Source organism: Carassius auratus, chromosome 24, assembly GCF_003368295.1.
Source record: "Carassius auratus strain Wakin chromosome 24, ASM336829v1, whole genome shotgun sequence".
NCBI classification, from domain to species: Eukaryota; Metazoa; Chordata; class Actinopteri; order Cypriniformes; family Cyprinidae; genus Carassius; species Carassius auratus.
In genome coordinates this window covers 991,416-1,016,858 of record NC_039266.1, presented here as the reverse complement: position 1 = coordinate 1,016,858, position 25,443 = coordinate 991,416, and the positions used below count along the sequence as shown (strand labels likewise).

Below are 25,443 nucleotides of genomic sequence, written 5' to 3'. Positions count from 1 at the left end.
AGTGGGATTAAATCCTGTTTTAAAAAACTAAAGGAATGTATGTATTTTTAAACTGACGTTTTGTTCGTTTGAAGAACATTTCCTCTTGAGTAATGTAGAAAACGTGTAAATTCATGTCAAGTTTTTGCATCTTTATGTCTCGCTGACAACATTTAAAATTTTCAAAACATAACGGTCGCAGTTACGGTACAAGTCGGCCGGTTAGTAGCTTCGTGAGAGAGACTTCTTTTTTATGCGCTTTTAAAACGGTTAGTACGGTAAATTAGACTAGCCGCTCCTACGTTTCAGGAAGTGATAATCACTGTCAGTTAAGAAAACTCTCATCTGTGCAAGAAGTGAGCTCTTGAATGTCTCAAGAAATCGTTGTTGTTGTACAATAAAGTGGTGAGCCAAGAACAAGGAAGATGTTTTCTCCGCGGTGAGTTTTAAAATGCTGTCTTGCGTCACGCGGTTAGTGTAAACACATTATTTGTGAGTCATGCGTTAAGTATTCCAGACCAGCCTGGTCTCTCAATGGCACTATTTTTTTTTTACATAGTTTCTTTAGTTAAAGGTTTAATACTCTTGGGATTTTACCATTAGCAGTTTTGTGTATTAATGATTTGAAGTCAGCTCTCTCTTTCCATGTTTTTCTGTAAAGGGTCCTGAAGTCTGCATCGTCCCTAATGTGCAGAGGATTTTTCACAGGTCAAATGTGCCGACAAGGGAAAGCACCAGATATGGCTGAGGGTAATTATTTTAAAACATGCAGGTAAAATGGGACTTAATGTAATATATGTTTTATTCTTTAATATATTACTAAAGCGAATGACCAGTATAATGTCCCACTTTACCTGTATCATGTATTCACTCTGCCCACATATACTTACCTGTATGTTGTATATTTCAGTGTGCATCACTGACAGAAATTGAATTAGTAATCTCAAAGACTATAGAATACCCTTAAAGGGACTTTAATTTAGTAATTCACATGAAATTATTTCCTAATTATTTACTATATATATATACACACTGTAAGAATTATAATAATTTATCTTATTACATCAGTGTGTGTTCCCAGTCCTGACTCGTTTTTATGTCCCCACAGGAAACACATTTTTACTTGTGAGCAATGGTAAAAAGAAAGAACATTTACTCTCTTTGATAATCTCAGACAGTCTCTTCCGCATGTGGCTTAATAAACACTGTCCTGCTGTTATCTAATGGTACATGTGCTTGTAGTTCTTTGTACTTTCACAGCTAGTATTTTTCTTCTTCCAACGCCTTCACCCTGTGAGCATTCTGTTCATGCAGACTAGTCTTGGTTCCTTTCTAATACATTGTTTCTGTTGACTAGTTTTGTCTGTGTCATCATATTATATTATGGGATAATACAGATGCTGCTAAACTTTAATTTGCAACACTACTCTTAAGTGAATACAGTATGTGATATCTGAGCACAACTTCAAGTTCTGTTTTGTTGCTCCTTATTTTCCCAGTTCGCAACAGGCTGAGGGAGATAGTCGGAGCATCCACAAACTGGAAGTATGTTGATGTATTTACATTTATATGTTATGCATTTTGCAGAATAATAGTCCTTATGTAACTACTAATAATGTTGCATAAAATGTTGTGTTTTCTCCATTTTGTTGTACAGGGATCATCAGCAAGCATTAGCTGAGCGTGCATCACTAAGCCAGTATCTCGCACAGAGTCAAGAGGAACTTCCTGCAAAGACAATGAAGGACAGTGCAATTGAAGCGCATCTTCCTCTGGGAACCCAGCCTGCCTTGAGAGAGAAATACCTCAACTATCACAACAGTGTCAGGTGCTAAAAGACCACCACTTCTCACCTGCTGCATTATTTCCTGATGCCTGTCTATTATTAAATTTGTGGCGTTTAGAATATATAAAATATCACAAATAGCCATTGTTGAATATTCATTCTGATCGGAGTACATTTCTTTTGCTTAAATACCCTTTTCTCAACAGGTTTGGAAGGATTTTGGAGGACTTGGACAGTTTAGCAGGTAATAAATACGTCTTAGAAATATAGGAAGAAACATTTTATGTTCCTCAGTGAGCTTTTCTTATAATACAATTTTTTCCTTACTGTGATGTTAAAAGTTCACATTCTTGTCTCTTTAGTGCTCATCTGTTACTCTCACACATGGAATAAGGAGCTGAAAAGATCTCCACTGTCTATTGTCACCGCCCTAGTGGACAAGATTGGTATTGCTTCTTGAATTAGTACACTTTTTTTTGTTTTTGTTAAATTAATTAATTCAATTCTTTTTTTTATGTTCCACAGACATGAGAAAAAACATCATCTACCCTGACTGTGACATCAAGTTCACAGGTCATGTGACATGGGTTGGCAAAACCTCAATAGAAGCTAAAATGCATATGTCTCAGGTATTCCTAATACCTATAAACATGTCTATCTATAATGTCTGTCTATAAAACATGTATTAAATGTTGCACATGAAAGTAGCATTGAACTAAAATGAGCTGTTTTCTCAGTATCATGACGGGGCGTACACTGATGTATTAGATGCCACTTTTGTAATGGTGGCTCGAGATCCTGAAAACAAAAGGTAAAATTAAACATGTTGGTATGATCAAACATATTTATGATTGCTGTATCGTGTCTGTATATTAATGCATGGGTTATGTACTGTTTATCCAGGGCAGCTTTTATAAATCCACTAAAACTAGAGAGTCCAGAGGAAGAGGCAATTTTTCAGCAAGGAGAAAGTGAGTAGCACTTTTGTTTGTTTGTAAGCACAAGTGCGACTTCAATTTGAACCATTTAGAGCAAGACCGATGCTCTCTATATTGATCAGTAAACAAGACGAGGCGTGTGGAGCTGAGCACAGCGTCTCTTCTGAAAGTGGCTCCTACAGCTGAAGAGAGGACTCTTGTTCACAACCTGTTCCTCAACACTCTAGACACGCGGTCAGATTTATCATCAAAACACTGCTATAAATCTTTCTTTTTTTTTCACCCTTTTTTAAACAATATTTACCTTTTCCCAATAGAACTGTCAGCTTTCGTAGTCGTATTTTACCACCCAACTCCGTGTGGATGGAAGATGCCAAAATGAAAGGGCTTGAGATTTGTCATCCACAAGTAAGTACTTTTTTGCTGTACTTAGGCCTAAATGATGAAACTGACGATGTCAGTTTGTACGTTTTTTTTTTTTTTTTTTTTTTTTTTATGTAGCTGCCTGGACTTTCTTTGTTCTTTGCATTATACAGGAAAGAAATATCTTCAACAGGATATTTGGTGGATTTTTGATGAGAAAGGCCTATGAACTTGGTTGGGCGAATGCTTGTGCATTTGCGTAAGAGATTCCCTTTTGTTATCTATTGAATATTACCCGTAAAGAAGTATTTCATTGCATCACATGGCTATATTTGATTCTTTCAGTGGATGCAGACCAACGCTGGTGGCTGTAGATGACATCGTATTTCGAAAGCCAGTAGAAATTGGCTCTTTGCTATTGCTGTCCTCACAGGTTTTTAACTTGTTAAATATCAAATGCACTAATTTGTAGCCATTTTTTTGTCCTTCAGAATAAGATTGATGATAATACTGTTCTGTCAGGTTTGTTACACTGAAGGGGTGCACATCCAGGTCAGGGTTCACACAGAGGTGCTTGACCCATTGACCCGGCAGCACAGCACCACAAATGTGTTTCACTTTACATTTCGTGTTGACAGTGATATCCCAGCTATTGTACCACAGAGCTATGGAGGTCAGAATACAGATTTTTACAAATATTGTTACATTATATACATTACTTGTAACTTAACATTGGTGTCATTTGCAGAGTCTATGCTTTACCTGGATGGAAAGAGGCACTTTGATGAGACCATGAGGAGCCAAGGTTGAGCATCTGGGATCTGCTGATACTAGAATGAGATTCCTGCCAAAGCTGCAATGATGGTCACTGCTGTAGTTACATAAGAGTGTGTATGTGTGGATTCGACTATTTTCGTCTATTTTATATTCACAATATTTTATTGTTTGCTGCATTTTATATAGATGTCAAATATTATTTTTCCACAATTTTAAACTTACAGTGGGAGAGGAGCATTTAGTTAAATGGTTTTGCTTGATTGGGGCAATATTAAACCTATTTAGTCATTGAGACATAACAGACCATGTTTTGTTTGCACTACAGTGTCATTTATAAACCAAGTTATTTTGGTTGTATTGGTGGAATTAACCTGTTTTGTATTGTTACTGATTTGAGTGCAGGCAAAGCGATTCATGAACAACTTGTATCCTGGTAAAGTATATTCAGTATATGCACAAATTCTAAGAACAGGTTCTGTCTTTTTATTCTTGAGGTCATAAACTGGAGATCAAATTATGAGGGCACTGCCTAACAAAAACACTCCAAAAACTTTACCAAACACATCTGGTCTATAAAGCACAGTATGAAAATCAGGTTATGCTGTTTAATCTGTGTATGTATTAGAATGCTGACAAATTGGCTTGTGTCTATATACATTCGTTTTTGCATTTTTATTATCTTAAATGCAACAACCAACCATGGACATTTGCAAAAGATGGTAGTGTGGTCCTAAAAATGAACTCTGTAGGAAGTTATGTAAAAATATGAGTGGAAGGAAGTTCAGGGAGATTAATATGAAGCCTTTCATGTGCACACTACCAGAATGATCCAAAAATGACCAGCGAATGCATGCCTTTTTATAATGTTTTGGTTCACAAATTATATTTAGCATGATTTATTTTTACAATTATTTTATGTTTGTATTCTTGATTGTTTCTTTTTAACACAGAACCTTAAATATGCTTATTTACATACACATGGACTAACACATGCCTTATGTATAACGCACATTTCAGAGGCGAGTACTCTTGTGAGACACAGTGAGGCGACCCGCTCCATGTAAAATAAAATTCTATAAGGGTAATTTACTTATGTCTGGTGTGTTCATCTACATCAACATTTTACTGAGCAAACGGTTAGTGAGCAGCGTTTTTCTGAATGTGACTGACTGCCATCCATAGCTGCCATCGAGTGACAAACTCGCGAAATTGCAAGTGTGAGAAGCGGCCACTACTACGTCACGATACTATTCGGTCACGTTAAGACCGCGAGTAAATATGTTACTTTTTGTCGCTTCTAAAACAACCTAGAGCATGTTTAATTCTATGCCAACTTATTAACTTTCTCCTCTATTGCTTAACGATTCCTTGATAAACTTTCTAAACAATGGTCGTAAGTAGACACTAGCCGTGTGTTTGTTGTGCGTAACGTTATTTATAACCATTAGCACGGTGACCTGAGGATCGGGAAGTGAAATAAATCTGCAAGTTGTGATCTGTTGTTGATTTGAAGAAAGTTACTGGTGTTCTCCAACGTGTTGAGAGAAGAACAAAAAAAATGATGTTGTGTCCACGGTGAGTACACCGGTATTTTCTGACTGCATTTATTAGGAAAGACACGTGTTTTATTTTATCTGCTTGCTATTTACTTGTTAATGCATTGTTCAATTTAAGCAGGCTTTCTCGTGACTCTATTTTCTTTTCAGCTCACTCATTTTGGATAGGGTCCTAAAGTCTGCAGTGACCTTCCCTTACAGGAAGTTCTCAATGAGTCAAATATCCCAACAAGGGAAGGTTCCAGATATGGCTGAAGGTAACTGCTGGGATAGACATTCTTGTTATGCAGTACCTTTTTTAATGTTTAGTAAAAATATATAGCAGGCTTTAAAAAAATTTTTTGGTTGAGATCGGGCACTTTTAAAATATTTTCTAAGTGGCAAAAAAAAAAACGAAGAAGCATAATACAATGCATAATAGAAATAAAAAGTTAGCCATTGTTCAGCAAAGGATTTTGTTTTTAAGGATTGACAATGTAATCGTTTATTATCTAATTTGGACTTTAATCCAACAGGATGGGATGTTTTTAATTGGTATCTAACCAACTAATATACACCTATCACAGAATCCATTGCTAATTGATACAGATGTTTGTGTTCCTTTTTGGAGGAGTATGTCATTTTTTGTTGTTGCAAACAATGGTAATCTGGAAGAAAATTTAATTTCCCTGCCTATTTTTATTTTATTTAAAAAATATATATTTATTCTTAATTCATTTTGGCTGTTGAAGGTTAATATTTTTTTACTCTTTCTCTCTGCATGTGTCTACTCTCCTGTTATATGAAGTTTTATAAAGCATTTTTTTTTTTTAAATATAAATGCATGTAGCCTTTAGTACATCTGATGTTATTCATTTTTTAAATGCCTTTCTCTTATAAGACCTTATATCTTGTCTTTAATTAGTAGTGTACTCAAGCATTCCTGTTTTGATTCCTGCCTTTTGCTTCCTGTTTTGCCATGTGTCCATTATCCACATTTTCCCCCCTTCAGTTTTATTTTCTAAAGAGCTGTTTTGACCAACAAAACAGTTTTTTTTTAGTAATGTAGTTGCCATAAATTGACCTGCATTGTCAGACTCATTAGTGTAAAGTTTGAACTGTCTGTGTTTCTAATACTAAAACTGACAGGCTTACCACTTGAATGTGTGATGTCTCCTTTTAGAATTTTGGTCTTTTTTTTTTTCTTTTCTTCACAGTTCGCAACAAGCTGAGAGAAATAGTTGGTGGATCTACCAACTGGCAGTATGTTCCAAACATTATGCAAATCAATTGGAGGTCTCTGAAATGTACACTTAATGATGTATTGTCTCCATAATATACAGAGATCATCAGCAAGTGCTGGCTGAGCGTGCAGCACTAAGCCAGTATCTTGCTCGGAGTCAGGATCAACTGCCTACAAAAAGAATGAAGGACAGTATGATAGAGGCGCATCTTCCTCTGGGTTCCCAGCCTGCCTTGAGAGAGAAATATCTTAACTCTCACAACAGCGTCAGGTGCTAAACATTTATTCTGCACATGCAGCTTGGTTAGTAATCACTGTTAGTTTGTATTGTATCGTATTGTTAATGGGGGGAAAAAGTGTCATTCTGTTTTTTCTGTTGTTGTTTTTTTTCACAGGTTTGGTCGTATTTTGGAGGACTTGGACTGTTTAGGAGGTAATATAGATTTTAATAATATAAGTAATATAGTTAGGCTGGATGTTACATCAAATATATTTGATAATATCATGATATATTTGTTGGCGATATAAAATTTGAGGACAAGACGAAAACAAAATCTGATAATGTAAGTCAAAATAGATCTGTGCTTCTTGTTTTGGAGTGTAAATGTAAGCCGATAGACTTGTCCTATGCCCCAAATGTTCTCCCCCACTTGTCCTATGTTAAATGTACTTCTTTGTTCATCAGGTTTCTTGTTCTTCAGATAACTCTCTTTGTTGTTGCAACAATCAAAACATGTTGTTTCAAGATTGCACTTTTTGTATAATTTTTAATTGGCACCTTTAAGTACAAGTTTTAAATATCGCCTTTGTTTTAATTTAACAAAATGTTTTTGTTTTAAATAGTGCTAATTTTGCACTAAACTATTTCTATGTAATTTGTAACTATAGCTGTTCATAAACATCATATCTTTTCAAGGGAGTCTTAAAAAACTAAACAAATTTTAGAAAAATGTTGATTTATGAATTTTTTGCTATTTTGCCCAGCCCTACTACAGTTAATGTATGCCATAATAACTGTTTACAGTGATCACATAAACACAGGGTATCAAGCTGTCTCATTCTGTCTTTAGTGCTCATCTGTTACTCTCACACATGGAATAAGGAGCTGAAAAGATCTCCACTGTCTATTGTCACCGCCCTAGTGGACAAGATCGGTATTGCTTCTTGAAGTAGTATACGTTTTTTGTTGTTCTTAAATTTATTAATTCAGTTCTGTTTTATTGTTTCACAGACATGAGAAAAAACATCATCTACCCTGACTGTGACATCAAGTTCACCGGTCATGTGACGTGGGTTGGCAAAACCTCAATAGAAGCTACAATGCACATGTCTCAGGTATTGTTTTCCAGTTTTTAGTAATGTATTCTCTGTATGCTGTATAGTATTAACAGAGTTTTATTAAACTGAATTGTTTCCCAGTATCAAGATGGTGTGTACACAGATGTATTAGATGCCACATTTGTTATGGTGGCTCGAGATCCTGAAAATAAAAGGTATCACAGCTCTCTGATGTGATCAGTATGTCTAAAATATATTTGGTGTGTCTGTGAGTTATGGCATATATTCTTTTCTTAGAGCAGCTTTTGTAAACCCACTCAAACCTGAGGGTCCGGAGGAAGAGGCCATTTTTCATCAGGGGGAAGGTGAGTGCCTTTTATTTTTGTCTTTCAACTATTAAAATGGCCTCTTTAATCCAGAAGCTTTCAATAGATTAAAAAATTTATCATTTTGTTAAGGATAGATGCAAATGATTAAATCAAGAAGATTTATACAAAGGATACGTTACCATAATTTTTGTTTGTTTGTTTGTTTGTTTCATTTTAAAAAAAAGAAAAAAAAGCTTTTGTTGCCAAATTTATATTGATCAGTAAACAAGACGAGGCGTGTGGAGCTGAGCACAGCGTCTCTTCTGAAAGTGGCTCCTACAGCTGAGGAGAGGACTCTTGTTCATGACCAGTTCCTCAGCACTCTGGACACACGGTCAGATTTATCTTCACTACACAGTGTTACATATGTGCCTTGATTTTTGGTATGGGTATTAATTAAAAATATTTCTTTTTTTGAGTGTAGACGTGTGAGTTTTCATGGTCGTATTCTCCCGCCAAATTCAGTGTGGATGGAGGATGCCAAACTCAAAGGGCTAGAGATTTGCCACCCAGAGGCAAGAAAAAAAAAACTAATATATATATATATATATATATATATATATATATATATATATATATATATGGCGTGGAAAAGTTCCTTTATTTCTGTAATTGAACTAAACTCAAATAAATTAATAAAGTAGTTTAAGTCTGTGGTTCTTTTATTTGTGATGATTTTGGCTCACATTTAACAAAATCCCACCATTTCACTCAACAATCTCAACAAATTAGAATATGATGGCATGCCAGTCAGCTAATCAGCTCCAATCACATGCAAAGGTTTCCTGAGCCTTCAAAATGGTCTCTGAGTTTGGTTTGCTAGGCTACACAATCATGGGGAAGACTGCTGATCTGACAGTTGTCCAGAAGACAGTTATTGACACCTATCACAAGGAGCCACAAACATTCATTGTCAATGAAGCTGGGAAAGAGTGCTGTATCCAAGCATGTTAACAAAGTTGAGTGAAGCGAAAAAGTGTGGAAGAAAAAGATGCACAACCAACCGAGAGTACAGGAGCCTTATAAGGATTGTCAGGCAAAATCGATTCAAGAATTTAAGTGAACTTCACAAGGAATGGACTGAGGCTGGGGTCAAGGTATCAAGAGCCACCACACACAGACGTGTCAAGGAATTTGCTGAACCACAGAAAACATCAGAGGCATCTTACATGGGTTAATGAGAAGAAGAACTGTACTGTTGATTTAATTTTCCAGCAGGATTTGGCACCTGCTCCACACACTAACCACAAAAGTTGGTTAAATGACCATGGTGTTAGTGTGCTTGACTGGAGAATCTACAGGGTATTGTCAGAAGAAAATTAGAAACAAGAGACCAAAAAATGCAGATGAGCTGAAGGCCACTGTCAAAGAAACCTGGGCATACCACCTCAGCAGTGCCACAAACTGATCACCTCCATGCTATGCCGAATTGAGGCAATAATTAAAGCATAAAAAGTGGGTTTTTGTTAAATGTAAGCTAAAATCAAGACTTAAACTACTTCAGTCTGTGTAGCACTGAATTTATTTAATACACAAGTTTCACAATTTGAGTTGAATTACTAAAATAAATGAACTTTTCCATGACATTCTAATTTATTGAGATGCAAGTGTGTGTGTGTGTGTGTGTGTATATATATGGATATGTATGTATGTGTTTAAATATTGTGTTCATATATGTGAATATAATTTGTTCTTGATACAGGAAAGAAATATCTTCAACCGGATATTTGGTGGTTTTCTGATGAGAAAGGCCTATGAACTTGGTCGAGCCAATGCCTGTGCATTTGCGTAAGAGGAAAAAGAACTGCTTTCCCTCCCATGTTTAATGTTTTTGGTGAAAATGTTGTACATTTTTAACATGGCTGTATTCATATCTTTCAGTGGCTGCAGACCAACTGTGGTGGCTGTGGATGATATCTTATTTAGTAAGCCAGTAGAAATAGGTTCTTTGCTCCTGCTGTCTTCTCAGGTTAGTAACTTTTGCTGTTTCAGCTTATTTGAATATTATTCACTCTAACAAAACTGTGATATCTTAATCAGGTTTGTTACACTGAAGGAATGTACGTCCAGGTCAGGGTTCATTCAGAAGTGCTTGATCCTTTGACCAGGCAGCACAACACCACCAATGTGTTTCACTTCACTTTCCGTCTTGAAAAGGATGTCCCAGCTGTTGTCCCACAGAGCTATGGAGGTTACAGTTAAATTAATAATTTTTATAAATGCATATATTATAATAAATAGTTGAAAAATATAATGATTTATATATATATATATATGTACAGCAGAATATGTACACACACACACACACACATATATATATTTAAAATATTATTTGTAATAATATTTATAATAATTTCGTCATCTTCAGAGTCTATGCTGTACCTGGATGGAAAGAGGCACTTTGATGGGACAATGAGGAGCCACTGTTGAGCATCCTAGGATGTCCTGATAGGATGAAATACTGTTTACCTGATAAAGCCTCCTCAACATCCATCACTACAGTTACATGAATGTGTATATGTGTATTCTGGTTTGATTTTCAAAATGTCTATTCTAAAGCTTTCACATGCATGCATTTGAAACATTCAGTGATCAGTCATTTAATTCATAAGTTTATACATTTTTTGAATCACTTTCTATGACGTGTTTAAAATGTGAGATATAAATGTGGAAAACACTGTGACTACAATACTACAATGTGTAACACTAAAACAACCATCCAAACAATTCATGGTCTATTTGACATTTATTTATTTTTCCATCTGCTCATAATATAGTTGTACAATAAATTTAGTCGGAAATGAGAGATGCACTGACCTTATTCTTTCAGTCAGAGAGGCAATTCTGATCTCATAGATTTTTTTAGTTGCTGAAACAAACATACTCTTTAAAGTCATTCTGAGTATTACAGCTCAGGGTTCTGCAAATGTTAACGCGAAAAGAAGTAAAAGGGGATTTGTTCGAGTAGGTAATCTGCAGTGTATTTGGCAACACGGCAGAGTCGCGCGTTGGGGGCTTTCAATGCGATTCTAAACATGGCAACCCACGTACCCTCGCGTTGTTTCAACGGTGGGTGGTGAGACAGCATGGCAGCGGCGTTGAGGCAATTGTTGGGAGAGGATTTTTGCAGAACTCGGGGATTGGAGCTGTCAGGTCAAAAATCCACGAGGGTTTACAAGTAAACTTATAATAAACTGCATTTAGATGACAAGCAAGAAAGCTCTTCTTGTTAAAAGCTAGGAAACTGAAGGGGGTGTGGGATTCACTGCATAACACTAACTTAACACATTATCTCTAAAAACTGTGGAACGAGTAATAGAAGTGCTCTTTTAAACCTTTAAATCAGAAAAAAAAAGTATACCCCTTCAAGTCATGCTTATGTCATTCACCTCATGTTTGTTGGAAAACGAGTTGAGATATTTAAAAACTAAACGACATTGAGATTTACCGAAGACCACCTTTTATAATACGCATAGCAAGAGAGGGCAGCAAATTCGCATATTAGAATGATTTTCTGAGGGATCACGTGACACTGACTGAAGACTGGAGTAATAACTGCTGAAAGTTCAGCTTTGCCATCAAATGGATAAATTACACTTTTAAATGTATATTAAAGTGGAAAACTTTTATATTAAAATTATATTTCAGTTGTTACTGGTATTTTATATATATAGTTTACAAATATCGTACTTGCCACAGTCTTTTGAATACTAGGGTAAGGAATGCAGAACTGTAAACTCTAAAGCTCTGTTGACATACTGTTGTGTTTATTTGCAGTAGTTCGACAGAAATCTGCAATACAGTACATATCACGGCCAGATCATCCAAAGCTGGCCCTTTAGAGAGTGAAAGGAAAGAGTCCTGGTGTCTTGTTCCTGCCTGGATATGGATCTAACATGAGCGGACAGAAGGCAGAGGCCCTGGAGGAGTTCTGCAGGTCATTAGGTCATGCCTACCTGAGGTCTGCGTCTGTTGTTCATTCACAAACACATGCAGTGTGGTCCAAATATTTGAGACTCAATGTTAAAAAGTAACTGAAATTTAAAAAAAAAATTAAACAAAGAAATGTTATGCCAAAATTATTGAAGATTCTGTATTATCAATTATGCAATTCTGTGACACTGATCATTGTGACCTTTCAAACAGATGGTCAGATTCTTTCTATGAAGCGCAATAGTCTTTTTGGGTCATAAACATGATCATCAGGTTTCATGTAAATTTAAGTTGAACTGGGGAAAAAAGCTAATTAAAAGCATTTACCTTATTCAGATTTTTGTAATCACTTTATATGCTGATGATAATCATTTGAATCATGCATAGTTTCATCTTTATATATATATATATATATATATATATATATATATATATAATTATTTAAGCGCTTAGCCCAGTTTATTTTATCTCTCCAAATAATGTCCCACCAGTGCGTGCTGAAATCCTCTTGGTGAAAGTTCACACAAAACTCAGGTCATTTTATGTGGATCCACAGGTTTGATTACTCTGGTCATGGAGCTTCTGAGGGTGTATTTTCAGAAGGCACCATAGGAACATGAAAAAAAGATGTGCTGTTCATGTTAGATGAACTCGCTGAAGGTCCCCAGGTAAGACTAGAAATACTTTACAACGTTTTCACGGTTACATCTAAACAGAACAAACACCTGAGTTACTATTACGGCCAGCTGGTGAAATGTAAACATTTGTGTCTTTAGAAGACTTTTTTTTTTTTTTAAGAAACGGACTTCTATAAACTGAAATACTTATTTCTCATTTTTGAATAATCATGTTCAGTGTTTTTCCTCAAAGGGGTGGCTGATTGCAATTTAACTTTTTTTTTTACGTTACTTAGTGTGTAATTTCGCTGTTTGGACATAAACAATATCTGCAAAGTTAAACGCTAAAGTTTAATGAAAATGGAGATATTCTGGTAGTTTAATGCCTACAAAAAAGACTTGTAGGGACTACCACAAGTTTACACCTGCCCTCTGGAACCTGCAACAAAAGGGGCGGGCCATATTGTGCTCCTTTAGAGAAGAGGAAGAAAAAACTAGAGGTGCACGTAAAATAAATGAATCGCAATTCTTCTAACGATTATAATGTTCCTCACATCCCCTGTTCTGCACATGATCTGCATCTCTCTCTCTCTCTCTCTCTCTCTCTCTCCCATTCAGATCATCAGCTCCAACAATGAACTGTTCCATTTATACACTTATTTTCACATAGCTATGAGAAGCGTTACACATGGATGCAAGTACGCTTGCCGTATTGTATTAAAGCTGTAATCAGGATAAAACCTTGTAATGAAAGCTACCAGAAGCACTAGCATTTACAAATAACAGCGTATCTAAAAGTATGACACAGCAACAAACAAAAAAACAACAATTAAGAGCTGTGTGCTTCACAGGTTCTGCACTATCCTCTTCACTAAGATTCTCTGGGTCTCCGTTGGGCTTAGCTGATAATAGGCAATGCCATTGTTAACAATACAACCAGAACATGTGTGCTGAGGTGAGGGGTGGGATGTTTAGATGCACACTAGAGGTGGTTTAGCCAATCACAACACATTGGACCAGCTAACCAATCTGAGCCCGTTGCGCAATTTTTTAGGGAGGGGCTTCATAAAAACAGGAAATGATCAGCGCATTTAAAGGAGAAGGGACATAACGATGTGGAATAAACCCCTTTGAAGGGATAGTTCACCCAAAAATGAAATTTCTTTCATTATTTAATCACCCTTATGTCAGTAAAAACCGCTATGAGTTACTTTTTTCTGCTGAACATAAAAGATATTTTGAAAAATATGGGTCACAAAACAGTAGCTGGTCCCCATTGATTTAAATATGATAGAAAATACTATTACAGTTAGTGGGGACCAGAAACTGTTTGGTTAGCCACATTCTTCAGAATTTCATATTTTACGTTCAGCAGAAGAAAGAAATCCAGGTTTGCAACAACCTGAGTAAATATATTTTCATTTCTGGGTGCGCTAGACTTTAATTCTTTAATTTTAAAGAGTGACCACTAGAGGTCACTAATACTTTTAAAAATAACATGGAACACTTGCTTTAACTGTAAGTACTATAGTACATTGTCTCCTAGATTCTCGTGGGCTCCAGTATGGGTGGCTGGCTGATGCTTTTAGCTGCTATTGCTCGTCCAGAGAAGACCAAAGCATTGGTGGGCATTTCCACAGCAGCAGATCATTTCGTTACAGCCTTCAAGACACTTCCTATAGAGGTGAGATGCAACTGAAGTACTCTGATATGTTTTAGGTTTATGCACATCCTGCTGATTCATTTATCTCACATGATGGGGGGTAGTGAAATTGAAAAATAAGTCACATTTGTTATTCAGGTGAGAAAAGAGTGTGAGGACAAGGGTGTATGGACAATCCCCACGAAAAGTAATGAGGAGGGCATGTACACTTTGAGTATGGACTTCCTGCGTGAGGCAGAGAACCACTGCATCCTACAAAGCCCCATCCCTATCTCCTGCCCCGTACGTCTCATTCACAGCCTGAAAGACGAGGACGTGCCTTGGTACATCTCCATGCAAGTGGCCAAGCGTGTGCTGAGCCCCGACGTGGACATCATTCTGTGGCTGAAAAAGATGACATCAAGCTCATTGTCTACACCATCGATGACCTCATAGACAAGCTTACCACCATGGTGTGAAAAGCGTTTGGGATGGGGCTACTGAGCGAACTCTGGGAGGACAAAATAGTTTCTTTTTCATGTCTTCTACCTGTTTACCGCAATACTGTGCCATTAAATCTTTAAAGTAAAGCTGCTGATTGTCTAGAATAAGATTTATCTAGATCTTCTGTGCCTTTTTTTTACCGTATTTCACACTGTTTTATAGAAATAAAGCCTCTGTATACCAATATGCAGTGTTTTAGAGTAATTAGACACTTTCTTTAATTCCTTAAAGCAATAATCCAAGTTCAGTGTTGATCATTTTATTTTATACAAAAATTTATATTGTCGTCATTTTGTCGGCATTTTAATCCATCATTAAGATACATACATACAGTGCACCCCTGACCTCATTCATTTCCATCGTACCTCACCGTAACCTAGATTACTATTATTATTTTCTTCTTTTTTTAAGAAAACAGTATGTGCACCAAGTGGTAGTGCACTTTTGTTGCTATTAACATTAGGAAACAAATGCTGTAGATTGAGTTTTTGCTGCACTCTGAAGGTTCCTTTTAGGCTAGTATCTTGTAAGGAATTAGTTGTGTGTGTGTGTGTGTGTACTACCACTTTAGCCCACCTGAACATCCCACTAAGCAATAAGCATGTAATATTCAAGCTGACCTTTTGGTTCTCTCCTGCCCTTTGCGTTCTCCGTTTCTTTGGAGGACTTATTGGGCCACTGCTCCACAAACAGCTTGGTTGTTTATTAACGTGCACAATTAGCGTTGAACTGGATTCAATGGACCGGGGGCTTTATTTTATTTTTTTACCCCATCCCAATCCAATGAGCTTTAACAACCAGTCTGACCTTTCTGTATCAGTTGATTATAAGAGGCTTCTAAATTAAAATGGAACCAAGCAGTTTACACAAAATAAAACATGACTAGACGTGAATACATGTCTTAGGTGTCATTTAAATCACAGATATTACTCATTAGAAGAGCTTGGTAGTATAATATAAACTGCCTTATATTTTGATGTTGCTTAGGCACTAATACAATACAAAATTTAATACAATCTTAGGGGTATGTCTTTTATTACGTATTATGTAATTAAAGATTTAAATTCCTCTGTTTACCTGCTTAGGTCTTTAGGCTTTAAATGTTTATAAACGTGGCGTAGGACATTTATTTAGTTGTAGCTAAAGTAGCTTCAAGCCATGTTTTAATTCGGTAATTATTTTAGCCAAAGATGACTTGTTTTTCCTGTTTATCACGTGCTACTCACTTTTTTCCTCTGCAGAATTTGCATGCATTAGTAATGCATCTTAATCTAATTGGAAATGAGCTTGGTTATTTATTACTGAGAGGATAAGAGCAAATGAACCGTTTTTTCCCCTGTCAGTTTTTAAACCGTTTTACATTTATCTTCTTAAATCTGGCATAAAAAAAACTGATTCAACTTTATAGGGAGGTGTTATTGGGTACAACTCGTTATTTTAACATTGAGATTTTGTTATATATTTATCGCAATGCAGTCTGATTCTGTTCCATAGTGCCCATTTTGTGTCATTCTTGATATTCCCGACGTTTACGAATAGCATTTCCGAAAATTCTTTGCTCATGAATGTTAATTAAGTCACGCCGATGCTACCGACGTAAGCTAGTTAATATTCATAAGTGTGAGCCACGCCCCGTCCCCCGCCGCATGGATGTTTCAGTCCAGCATCTCTGAGATCTGACAACAGGAAGGATTTGACCTCGCTGCACATAAGGACGACACACATCTGCTTGCAGTAAGTAAATCTTTATTCCTGACAAAAATCATTTGTATAATGATAACGCAAATATAATCAAATAATTATCAGTAACTGTTTGTATGCAGTATTTTAAAACTATTTTGGGTTAAATACGCACATGCAGTTTCTTTTTGCATCTGCACGCTCTACTTGATTGTAAAGAATCGTTGAATGATTGCAGTGGTCCCATGGATTATTATTATCATTACTACTACTAAATGTTCTAAATATCTTATTATAAATATTTTTTTCTTTAAAGTCATGCATGGGAACAGAGGCATGGACCACACCCCGGTCAATATAACCCCTTGTCTGTCCATGTGTTCATGTATACAGATTTATATATGATACAGTAGATAGTCCGTTATCATAATAAGGGAATGTTAAAATCATATTTATAATACGTTAATTATGGTTTGAATTAATATTCACAATATGTTATATGCAATTCGTTTACCGTAACCAAAAAAAAGAACAATTGCTAAAGGGAAAATTATAAAGCCTTATATTTTCTTCCCTTTGTAGTACAGATTGAGCTTGTGTGTACATTTGTTGTTGTTTTTAGATATACTGGGTAAAGACTTAGACTTATTTAACTTGACCATGGCAAACCGAGGACCCAGTTATGGACTGAGCCGTGAGGTGCAGGAGAAGATCGAGCAGAAGTATGACCCAGAGCTAGAGTCTCGGCTGGTGGACTGGATTGTCACTCAGTGTGGAGGAAATATAGAGAAGCCACAGCCGGGGAGGCAAAACTTTCAGATCTGGCTAATGGATGGCACTGTGAGTAAATACCAGTTACAGTACAATATCACTCCAACATGATTCCATTCATCTTTTATTTATCACTAACCCCCGATTCGTCCGCGTCTGCAGATCCTCTGTAGACTCATTAACAGTTTGTATCCACGTGGTAAGGAGCCTATTAAGAAGATCCCAGAGACTCAGATGGCCTTTAAGCAGATGGAAAAGATCTCCCAGTTCCTGCAGGCAGCTGAAGCTTACGGAGTGATAACCACAGACATTTTTCAGACGGTGGACTTGTGGGAAGGTACTGTAAAATTTGCTTTTATAAGTTCTGGAACAGCACTTCATGGACTTGGAATTATAATGGTGCTTGTAAAAGCAAACCGCTGTTAGAAAATGAATATATCAGAGTTTGAATTGTTTTGAAAGATTGCTTTTAATCAGCCAGGCCTTGCATACTACAGTTCATCATCCTATAAAGCACTATAAGCTGCTTTCTTGGTGTGTTGCCAAAGTCACTTCAGTGCTTGTTGGTTCCCTCGGTTAAAGGAAAAGACATGGCAGCCGTCCAGAGAACACTAATGGCCCTGGGAGGCGTCGCTCTCACAAAAGACGATGGACTTTACCGAGGTAACCGGGACTGGTTTCACAGGTGAGCAAGACAATTTCTGTGAAGATTACCGCCAGATTAATTCATAGCAGGGTGTTAAATCCTGTCTAGTTGGACTTGTGAATAGATTTTGTTGTGTCTCAGTACCATGTGAACTCTTTTTGATCTCGTGTGACAGGAAATCTCAAGGCAACCGGCGAGAGTTTTCTGAGGAGCAGTTGCGGCAGGGTCAGAATCTGATTGGCTTACAGATGGGCAGTAACCGTGGGGCATCTCAGGCTGGCATGACTGGTTACGGCATGCATCGGCAGATTATGTAAAACTATTCTAGTGCCCAACAACACCCAGAAGACCTTAAACCCTCTAACCCCAGCCCTCGCCAAGCAGTGTTCCTTGATGGTGCATATATTGGATGAATAGGAGCAGTATTAGTAATGTCAGAAACTGAAGCATAGAGGTTTTAAGATATTAGAGCATGCTAGGCATATCTATTTTAAGTTTTGTTTGCTCAGCTTGTGATAAAAATATATTTATTTATTTGTAAATGTATGCAAAGTGATAAAAGTTTTATCTAAGCAAGTCAAAACAACTGCATTATTCTCTATGAGCAGACAGTGTGTTGATATACCAAGTAACAGACAGCAACAGTTACTTTACACGGTCTTTGAATGTACATTAAAGGACAAATGTTTGTCCTTCCAAATACTGTATTGCACCTGTCGTTATTGCTGGGTTTCTTTTGCTCTTTTAATAGGAAAAATTAAAAAGTAAAAGATGTCAATGCACATACTAACCAGAAGTACTGTATGCAGATTAATGATAGTCATAAATGTAGAAATATATTCATTTGTGTTGTCCACCGTTGTTGTGTGTTAACATTCCATGTCAGTTTCATAAGCTTGGTTTTGATGACCATGTTTGATGTAAATGTTTAATAAATTGGTACCTTAACATGATTGGTTAAATGTGTTTCTATGAAATTAAAATGTAACATGGCTTGAAGTTAAGCCTAAAGAAAATTGTACAATGTTTAAGTATACTTGAGTTTCTTAAAGGGATACTCCACCCCAAAATTAAAATTTTGTCATTAATCACTTACCCCCATGTCGTTCCAAACCCATAAAATCTTTGTGCATCTTCGAAACACAGTTTAAGATACTTTGGATAAAATCCGGCAGGCTTGTGACTGTCCAACTGACTGCAAAGTAAATTACACTGTCAAAGTCCAGAAAGGTTTGAAAGAAATTGTCAGAAAAGTCCATCTGCCATCAGTTGTTCAATCTCAATTTTTTGAAGCGACGAATACTTTTTGTATGCAAAGAAAAAAAAAACTACTTTATTCAACAATTTGTCTTCCTCTGTGTCTCTTCGCATCACTGCATTGCTATTTTGGGTGTTGCCAGCGCACACTCTTCTGTGTCAGCCAAGCTGTATGGATGAGCTGTTTTCGTTCAAATTAAAGCGTAAAATACACATAGAAAATGTATCCTTGTGTCGTGGCTGACACAGAAGAGCGTACGCAGTTCAGCAGATATTCTCCAAAATGGCGCTACGGTGATGCGGAGAGACAGAGGAGACAAAATGTTGAATAAAGTGATTCTTTTAATTTTCTTTGCATACAAAAATAATTATTGTCACTTCATAACGTTATGGTTGAACCACTGATGGCATATGGAGTATTCTGACGATGTCTTGCATACTTTTCTGGACATTGACAGTGTAATTTACTTGCCAGTCTATGGGACAGTCACAAGCCTCCCGGTTTTCATCCAAAATATCTTAAATTTTACGGGTTTGGAATGACATGGGGTTAAGTGATTAATGACAACATTTAAATTTTGGGGTGGAGTAACCCTTTAAATATACTTCAGGTTCTTGAATTGCTTATATAGACCTTTACAAGACTAAAAAAAAAGTTCTTGTTGCATTATGGGTTATTAGGATATTGATCTAGTTGCTAAAGCATTGGAATTTGGTTAACAAGTTCACATTAGCGAAAAAATTGTGATTAATGAAGCACCGCTCACACAGAAGTTTCTTTCAAACCAGACAGCTTTCTGATGGTCAAGGTGATGAATTTGATTAACCAACCTGAATACGAGCAAAATTTGCATGGGAAATTTTTTGCAAAAAAATCATTTTGAAATGACTGGATTGTGAAATTACATTTCGCCAAGTGACAGTAAACGCAACCATGCCTCATCAAATACAAAAACACAAAATTACAATTAAATGCTCCTGACAAAATATTTAAGTCTTATGAGTCGAAATGATGAGTCCGAGAAAGACATGGAATCAAGTCTACATATAATAACCTATGTGTTTAAACTTATTTTTATATATTTAATTTAGCAAGATTTCAAATCACATTATTTTAATTTACATAAACTATACTCAAAAGGTGTTTCTCTTAGTGTGGCACATTGAAGCTCTGTTATACTTTCTCCTAAATGGCCATAGAAACCTTTTAGCTCTAATTAAAACCTTTATGTTTAAGTGGGGAGGAAGGCAGACATGACATATTTCAAAAGCTTAAGACCAAATGGATTCATAAGGTCAAGCTTTGAGATGTGTTGGATTGCATTTGCAGTGTCACTGAAGTGGAAATTTAATCAAGATTGAGTAACACCCATAAGCAGCTACATGGATATGCATTAAGCACTGAATTACATGATGCTCTTTAGACTGACTTTACGACTGTTCAGTAACATTTCTAAAGCAACCAAATCAATAACGGCAAATTAAAGCACAAGATTCCCTGGTCACATAACATCCCAAAGCCTTCAAGGAAGTGGCAGACAGACTTGACTTTCATGAGTGTTTGTTCAGTTTAATATTAGCTTTACTCCTCAATGTAATGAATATAAATGGGTTTTGTTAGAAAAACTCTATGCTAATATGGATTGGGCAATAGCATGTTTCAGGTTGAATATTATCTAAGCTAAAATACAAAAAGGAATTATAATAGAGGACACAGGTGATGTGTAACATATTTGGGTAAAATAAGTAATCTAAACAACGACTTTCTGACCAATGAAATAGCAGGTATGCAATAAGTCAATTAAAAAAAAAAAAAAACTCTTCAAATGTTTGTGCACATTAGGTTTCCTCAAACACAGAGACTGTTCTTGGACTACTGCTGCTGCAGTGCTTGAGAGGACCATGCTCTTTCCCACACAGATTTGTATGCTTTTTCTAGTTGAATTGGTCAATGCTGCAGAGCAGAGCGTTCCTGACAAAAACACTGGCTGTGTGTATGGTCACCCCGGGATCCCTGGAGACCCAGGACACAATGGAATGCCAGGACGTGATGGCAGAGATGGGGCCAAAGGTGATAAAGGAGATAGAGGTAAGAATAAAAGAAAGATGTTTGACTCCAGTTAATCAGTCACCATGTTATAAAAAAAAAAAATTCTTTGGCAAGATTATGCAGTAATATTTGACATTTACATGTTAAAGTACAAGCTTGGTTTGGCCAAAGGATATGGACCTCCTTGCATGCAATAGAAGTGTTTCATACAATACATACAAAAAATACAACTGTTTATGTGATCTAAAGGTGATATAGGAACTTGCGGCACAGCTGGTAAAGAAGGACCAAAAGGAGATAAAGGAGAACCTGGTAAATATCATTAGTCTTTTTCTAAATCTTCTCATAAAAGGAAGAGAAAATTGGATTTATTTATTTAAATAAAAAAAAATAAAAACATGAATATATATTTTTATCAGTTTTAGATACTTATATTCATCATATATTTACTCACCGTTTATTACTTTTTAAGGTGTTTCTGGCATAGCTGGTGTGAAAGGAAAGCGTGGAGACAATGGAGAAAGGGGTCCACCTGGCAAAATGGGGCCCCAAGGCTTCCCAGGGCCATTGGGTTTAAAAGGTCAGAAGGGAGAACTTGGTTTGCCAGGACAACAGGGCATCAAAGGGGACGTGGGTCCTACAGGCCCTGTGGGACCACAAGGAGACATTGGCTATAAGGGAGACAAGGGCATACAGGGTCCTTTGGGGCCCCCAGGGCGACCAGGCCCAAAAGGTGAAGTCGGCCATCCAGGTATCAAAGGCAGCATTGGTTTTCGTGGTGAGAAAGGGTCAAAAGGGGACATTGGGGAACAAGGCCCAAAGGGGGACATGCCTGAGATCCCAAAAAGTGCCTTCTCAGCCAGACTGAGTGAAAGCTCCAAATTACCTGCCGCTAACACTCCAATTCTCTTTGATAAAATCATCTATAACAGTCAGGGACACTATGATCCTCAGACTGGCCGCTTTACTTGTGCCATCAGAGGAGTGTATTATTTCACCTACCATATCACTGTGTTCTCTCGCAATGTAAAAGTGGTCCTGATGAAGAATGGGCAGCGAGTGATCTACACTATGGACAGCTATCAAGGTGGTGAGGACCAGGCTTCTGGAGGAGCAGTCCTAGAACTGGAAGCCGGAGACAAAGTGTGGTTGCAAGTGGCTGATAAACTGCTGTTTAATGGGTTATATGCAGATGAAGATGACGACACAGTTTTTTCTGGCTTTCTCCTCTTTGCATCCTAAAGACCCTGTTACGAATGGGAATTTAGTGGTACAAAACCATACTTTGAAATAAGATATTTTAAATTCACTAAATGTCATCATAATATTCTGTAAAAATGTCAATCATTATGTTTCTTAAATTCATTTGTGACAAAAATGATGTGTCTCTGTGTATTTTTGCTAAAGCAAACATCACAACATTCCTGTAGCTTAAAGTCGGCATGAAACAGAAGCTGAGATTGTTTTTCTCCCATATAGAGTGCTGCAGGCGGGATAATGTATTTTTTGTAAGTCAAAACCCCCAAAAGTTAGCATTTTAGTACTTATGGTTCAGTCATACTAAAGTCAATGGGTTTTTAGTTAAATGTCTAAAATAAGGTCTGTGCATGGTTAACGCAAGCTCAAGATATTTTCACATTTTATTCTACAACAAAATGATCTAATACCCTTTGCAATTTTTTTTATAAAGCTTTTCCTTGTCTTGAACAAGGCGGTTGATAACAATTGGCTAAATGTGACTACAGGAATATTAAATGTCCTCAACAGGTAAATTCATTTTCTTACTTCTCTGCTTTCACAGATTCATTGTGTTCATAATTATGCTCTCGTAATATGTTCAAACTTTCAGGGAAAATTATTAAAGACTGAAAGAGTTGTCAGAAGCTTAATGATGGTGACATTAAAGTCATGTGACTGTGGTGTAGTTCGTTTATAGCTTATGTTTAACTTTTTACTTCTGGTGATGGTATTTAGACTTAAAGAATTGTGTTATTTTGTGAAAAGTACCATGATGAACATTACATGTAAGAATCATAATTTCATAAACCTTTGTTGGACAAAGAGCTTATTTTCTGCAATAATCCAAAAGGGCTATTGGGTTTTTGTTGAGGAAACCAGAGTGATACTAACTTCCTGTTGGTCGACAAAAGAGAAAGGAGAGAGAGAAAGAGATAGAGAGAGAGATGTTGCAAGAAGGAGATGACATTAATGTTTTAAATTTAAGATTTTTGGATTAAAGAGGGCACATGAATAAAAAAAAATCATTAAAAAAAAACTAAACCCAGCCTAAGCTGGTTGGCTATTCTTAGCTGGTTTATATGGCTCTGGTTTTAGCTATGTTTCAGCTATGACCAGCCTGGATGACCAGTTTAGGCTGGTTTTAGCAGTTTGGTTGTTGTATTTTTCAGCAGTGAAGTAATTTATAGCCTAAAAAACATTGCAGTATTCCATTAAATCAACAATTTTGATCTAAGAGAGACTTTACCTGGTAGCAACACTACCTTATAAGTTCATGTGTTTGATTTCCTAGGGGATACATTTCGATAAGCATCTGCTAAATGTTTAAATGTAATTTACAGGCTGATAGGCTATTGGAGAATTTGAATACACCCTTTGGGGAAGGTTTTTGTTGTTGTTGTTGTTGTTGTTGTTGTTCTCATCCCACACTGTGAGTGTTAAGGAAATTAAGCATGGCTAAAATAATCTTGGATGTACAATGGGGACCACAAAGTAATGGGGCCAAGCAAGAACTAGCAAACACCTAGCACTGAGCTAAAAACACGAAGCATTCTACAGCAACCCCACAGAAACCATCTGGCATCCACTCTTGCGAGTTCTGCACAGACAAGTTATCACTAAAATTTTTTTTAGTAAGTTATTTATTAATATTTAGGGCAAAGCAGAACCGAAAAGCATAATATAGTGGTTTTGAGGGCTGAAACGTGTCTGGTGATATCCAAGGCATATCTTGAGGAAAATGTTTTCTAAATGCAGAAATACTGTGGTATCACCATATTTATATCACAGTCACAGGGCTGGAAATTTTTGCTGGTGTCCCGTGGGCAGACTGTAAACCGCGTATCACAGTCGACTTGTTTCTCCGCCCCGCAGTAATCAACGCAACAAGTGCACCGATGCTCTAACAGCGTCGCGACGCCGCCCGGAGTCACGGCTCTCTAGAGGAGTATTATCACCGCAGAGAACCAACTTTAAACTTTTACCCGAAGCCGTTCTGACCCGCGGACCTGCCTCGTGTCCGGTTGATTTCGGTCATGTGCCGCTAAATCGCCTGAGGGAGTGCTTGAGCCGCACATTTCACGGAAAGTTTTCCGTCCCGATAAGAGCTGTGACCGCGGGGCGGTTGTTCTTGTGAATACACGCACCGGACGAAATATTGGCTGACTATTCATTGCGTTCTTTCGCATTCACCATTAGGCAGTTTAACGATTTCCGCGAAGTTAATATGCGTAGTTCGTTGGACATTGGACCTTCGGAGGAGTTAACGTTAGTCGCGGCTGACGAGTCAATCGAAGCCGCACAAGTGTTGTGACACCGGGCCAAGACAGCACTCAAGAAGTATGATAAAGGTAAGACTCTGCGTGTAAGTAACAAATAATTGTCCTGTTTATTTAGAAAGGCCATACTGATTTTTGTCAATTATGAAATTAAGATTACGTATGTCAAATGAATTAAAAATGTGCTTTCAAAAGCTTGGCAGCTCTTTATCATCTTGCCAGTTCCGTTGGGTTCAAAAGAAGCTGGGGGGGGGGGGGGTGTATTGTGTGTATGCGTTACTAGCCCACTGGTTGCCATAGTGATGTGGGGGGTGTTTGAGCGCGCAAAGCTTGTAGGGAGATCCGAGAAGACGAGGTGGGGGTGGGTTGGCTGTTTAGGGTCTCGCGAGGTGCTTCTTAAAGAGCTTTACGGACGGAGAGACTGACTTAATTAAACTCACAAATAAACTACAGCTTTTTTCTTCCGTGGAAAAAACCCAACTCCGTAATCGCCTTCATTCACACCCGCAGCTCGCTCTTAAGGCTGACATATTTGTCTTGATCTGTCCTGCTTGAAAGGTT

The 25,443-nt window shown here is 37.1% G+C and overlaps 4 protein-coding genes and 1 pseudogene across 6 annotated transcripts; all 5 read left to right on the top strand.

Annotated features, from left to right (window-relative positions):
* The first annotated feature begins 27 nt into the window (after positions 1-27).
* On the top strand, positions 28-4,928 carry LOC113041942 (acyl-coenzyme A thioesterase 9, mitochondrial-like). Of its 2 annotated transcripts, XM_026200531.1 has the most exons (16): positions 31-418; positions 641-729; positions 1,088-1,114; positions 1,479-1,524; positions 1,637-1,807; positions 1,972-2,009; positions 2,128-2,211; positions 2,291-2,394; positions 2,503-2,576; positions 2,669-2,736; positions 2,826-2,937; positions 3,021-3,111; positions 3,240-3,325; positions 3,412-3,499; positions 3,589-3,739; positions 3,815-4,928. In XM_026200531.1, the coding sequence occupies exons 1-16, from the start codon at positions 405-407 to the stop codon at positions 3,874-3,876; spliced, it is 1,305 nt and encodes a 434-aa protein (XP_026056316.1). In that variant the 5' UTR covers positions 31-404; the 3' UTR covers positions 3,877-4,928. The 2 variants fall into 2 exon arrangements, with proteins under 2 accessions (XP_026056317.1, XP_026056316.1); XM_026200532.1 differs by lacking the exon at positions 1,088-1,114 and having other exon boundaries at positions 28-418.
* Positions 4,929-5,052: 124 nt separating this feature from the next.
* LOC113041943 (acyl-coenzyme A thioesterase 9, mitochondrial-like) lies at positions 5,053-15,148 on the top strand. 2 transcript variants are annotated; one of them, XM_026200534.1, is made up of 19 exons: positions 5,053-5,418; positions 5,550-5,656; positions 6,596-6,641; positions 6,722-6,892; positions 7,017-7,054; positions 7,692-7,775; positions 7,853-7,956; positions 8,041-8,114; positions 8,197-8,264; positions 8,490-8,601; positions 8,692-8,782; positions 9,970-10,055; positions 10,149-10,236; positions 10,308-10,458; positions 10,636-11,437; positions 12,045-12,228; positions 12,757-12,868; positions 14,364-14,501; positions 14,619-15,148. In XM_026200534.1, exons 1-15 carry the CDS (start codon positions 5,402-5,404, stop codon positions 10,695-10,697), a joined length of 1,299 nt encoding a protein of 432 aa, XP_026056319.1. In that variant the 5' UTR covers positions 5,053-5,401; the 3' UTR covers positions 10,698-11,437; positions 12,045-12,228; positions 12,757-12,868; positions 14,364-14,501; positions 14,619-15,148. The 2 variants fall into 2 exon arrangements, with proteins under 2 accessions (XP_026056319.1, XP_026056318.1); XM_026200533.1 differs by having other exon boundaries at positions 12,757-14,501.
* On the top strand, positions 11,354-15,363 carry LOC113041786 (mycophenolic acid acyl-glucuronide esterase, mitochondrial-like; annotated as a pseudogene).
* A 965-nt stretch (positions 15,364-16,328) lies between these two features.
* On the top strand, positions 16,329-19,008 carry LOC113041945 (transgelin-3-like). Its single transcript, XM_026200536.1, has 5 exons — positions 16,329-16,697; positions 17,266-17,483; positions 17,577-17,751; positions 17,997-18,099; positions 18,236-19,008. Exons 2-5 carry the CDS (start codon positions 17,304-17,306, stop codon positions 18,375-18,377), a joined length of 600 nt encoding a protein of 199 aa, XP_026056321.1. The 5' UTR covers positions 16,329-16,697; positions 17,266-17,303; the 3' UTR covers positions 18,378-19,008.
* Positions 19,009-21,140: 2,132 nt separating this feature from the next.
* Positions 21,141-22,745, top strand: LOC113041941 (complement C1q and tumor necrosis factor-related protein 9A-like). Its single transcript, XM_026200530.1, has 3 exons — positions 21,141-21,406; positions 21,617-21,679; positions 21,840-22,745. Exons 1-3 carry the CDS (start codon positions 21,220-21,222, stop codon positions 22,607-22,609), a joined length of 1,020 nt encoding a protein of 339 aa, XP_026056315.1. The 5' UTR covers positions 21,141-21,219; the 3' UTR covers positions 22,610-22,745.
* The last annotated feature ends 2,698 nt before the right edge of the window (positions 22,746-25,443 follow it).

Excerpts from the sequence above, each read along its gene's own strand:
- LOC113041941 (XM_026200530.1), top strand. The coding sequence starts at position 21,220 with ATGCTCTTTCCCACACAGATTTGTATGCTTTTTCTAGTTGAATTGGTC. Across the intron at positions 21,407-21,616 it reads AGGTGATAAAGGAGATAGAG|GTGATATAGGAACTTGCGGC; the intron begins GTAAGAATAAAA and ends TGTGATCTAAAG. Across the intron at positions 21,680-21,839 it reads AGGAGATAAAGGAGAACCTG|GTGTTTCTGGCATAGCTGGT; the intron begins GTAAATATCATT and ends TTACTTTTTAAG.
- LOC113041942 (XM_026200531.1), top strand. Across the intron at positions 1,115-1,478 it reads ATTTTTACTTGTGAGCAATG|TTCGCAACAGGCTGAGGGAG; the intron begins GTAAAAAGAAAG and ends TTATTTTCCCAG. Across the intron at positions 3,500-3,588 it reads TGCTATTGCTGTCCTCACAG|GTTTGTTACACTGAAGGGGT; the intron begins GTTTTTAACTTG and ends CTGTTCTGTCAG.
- LOC113041943 (XM_026200534.1), top strand. Across the intron at positions 10,237-10,307 it reads TGCTCCTGCTGTCTTCTCAG|GTTTGTTACACTGAAGGAAT; the intron begins GTTAGTAACTTT and ends TATCTTAATCAG. Across the intron at positions 10,459-10,635 it reads TGTCCCACAGAGCTATGGAG|AGTCTATGCTGTACCTGGAT; the intron begins GTTACAGTTAAA and ends CGTCATCTTCAG.
- LOC113041945 (XM_026200536.1), top strand. The coding sequence starts at position 17,304 with ATGGCAAACCGAGGACCCAGTTATGGACTGAGCCGTGAGGTGCAGGAG. Across the intron at positions 17,752-17,996 it reads GACGGTGGACTTGTGGGAAG|GAAAAGACATGGCAGCCGTC; the intron begins GTACTGTAAAAT and ends CCTCGGTTAAAG. Across the intron at positions 18,100-18,235 it reads AACCGGGACTGGTTTCACAG|GAAATCTCAAGGCAACCGGC; the intron begins GTGAGCAAGACA and ends CTCGTGTGACAG.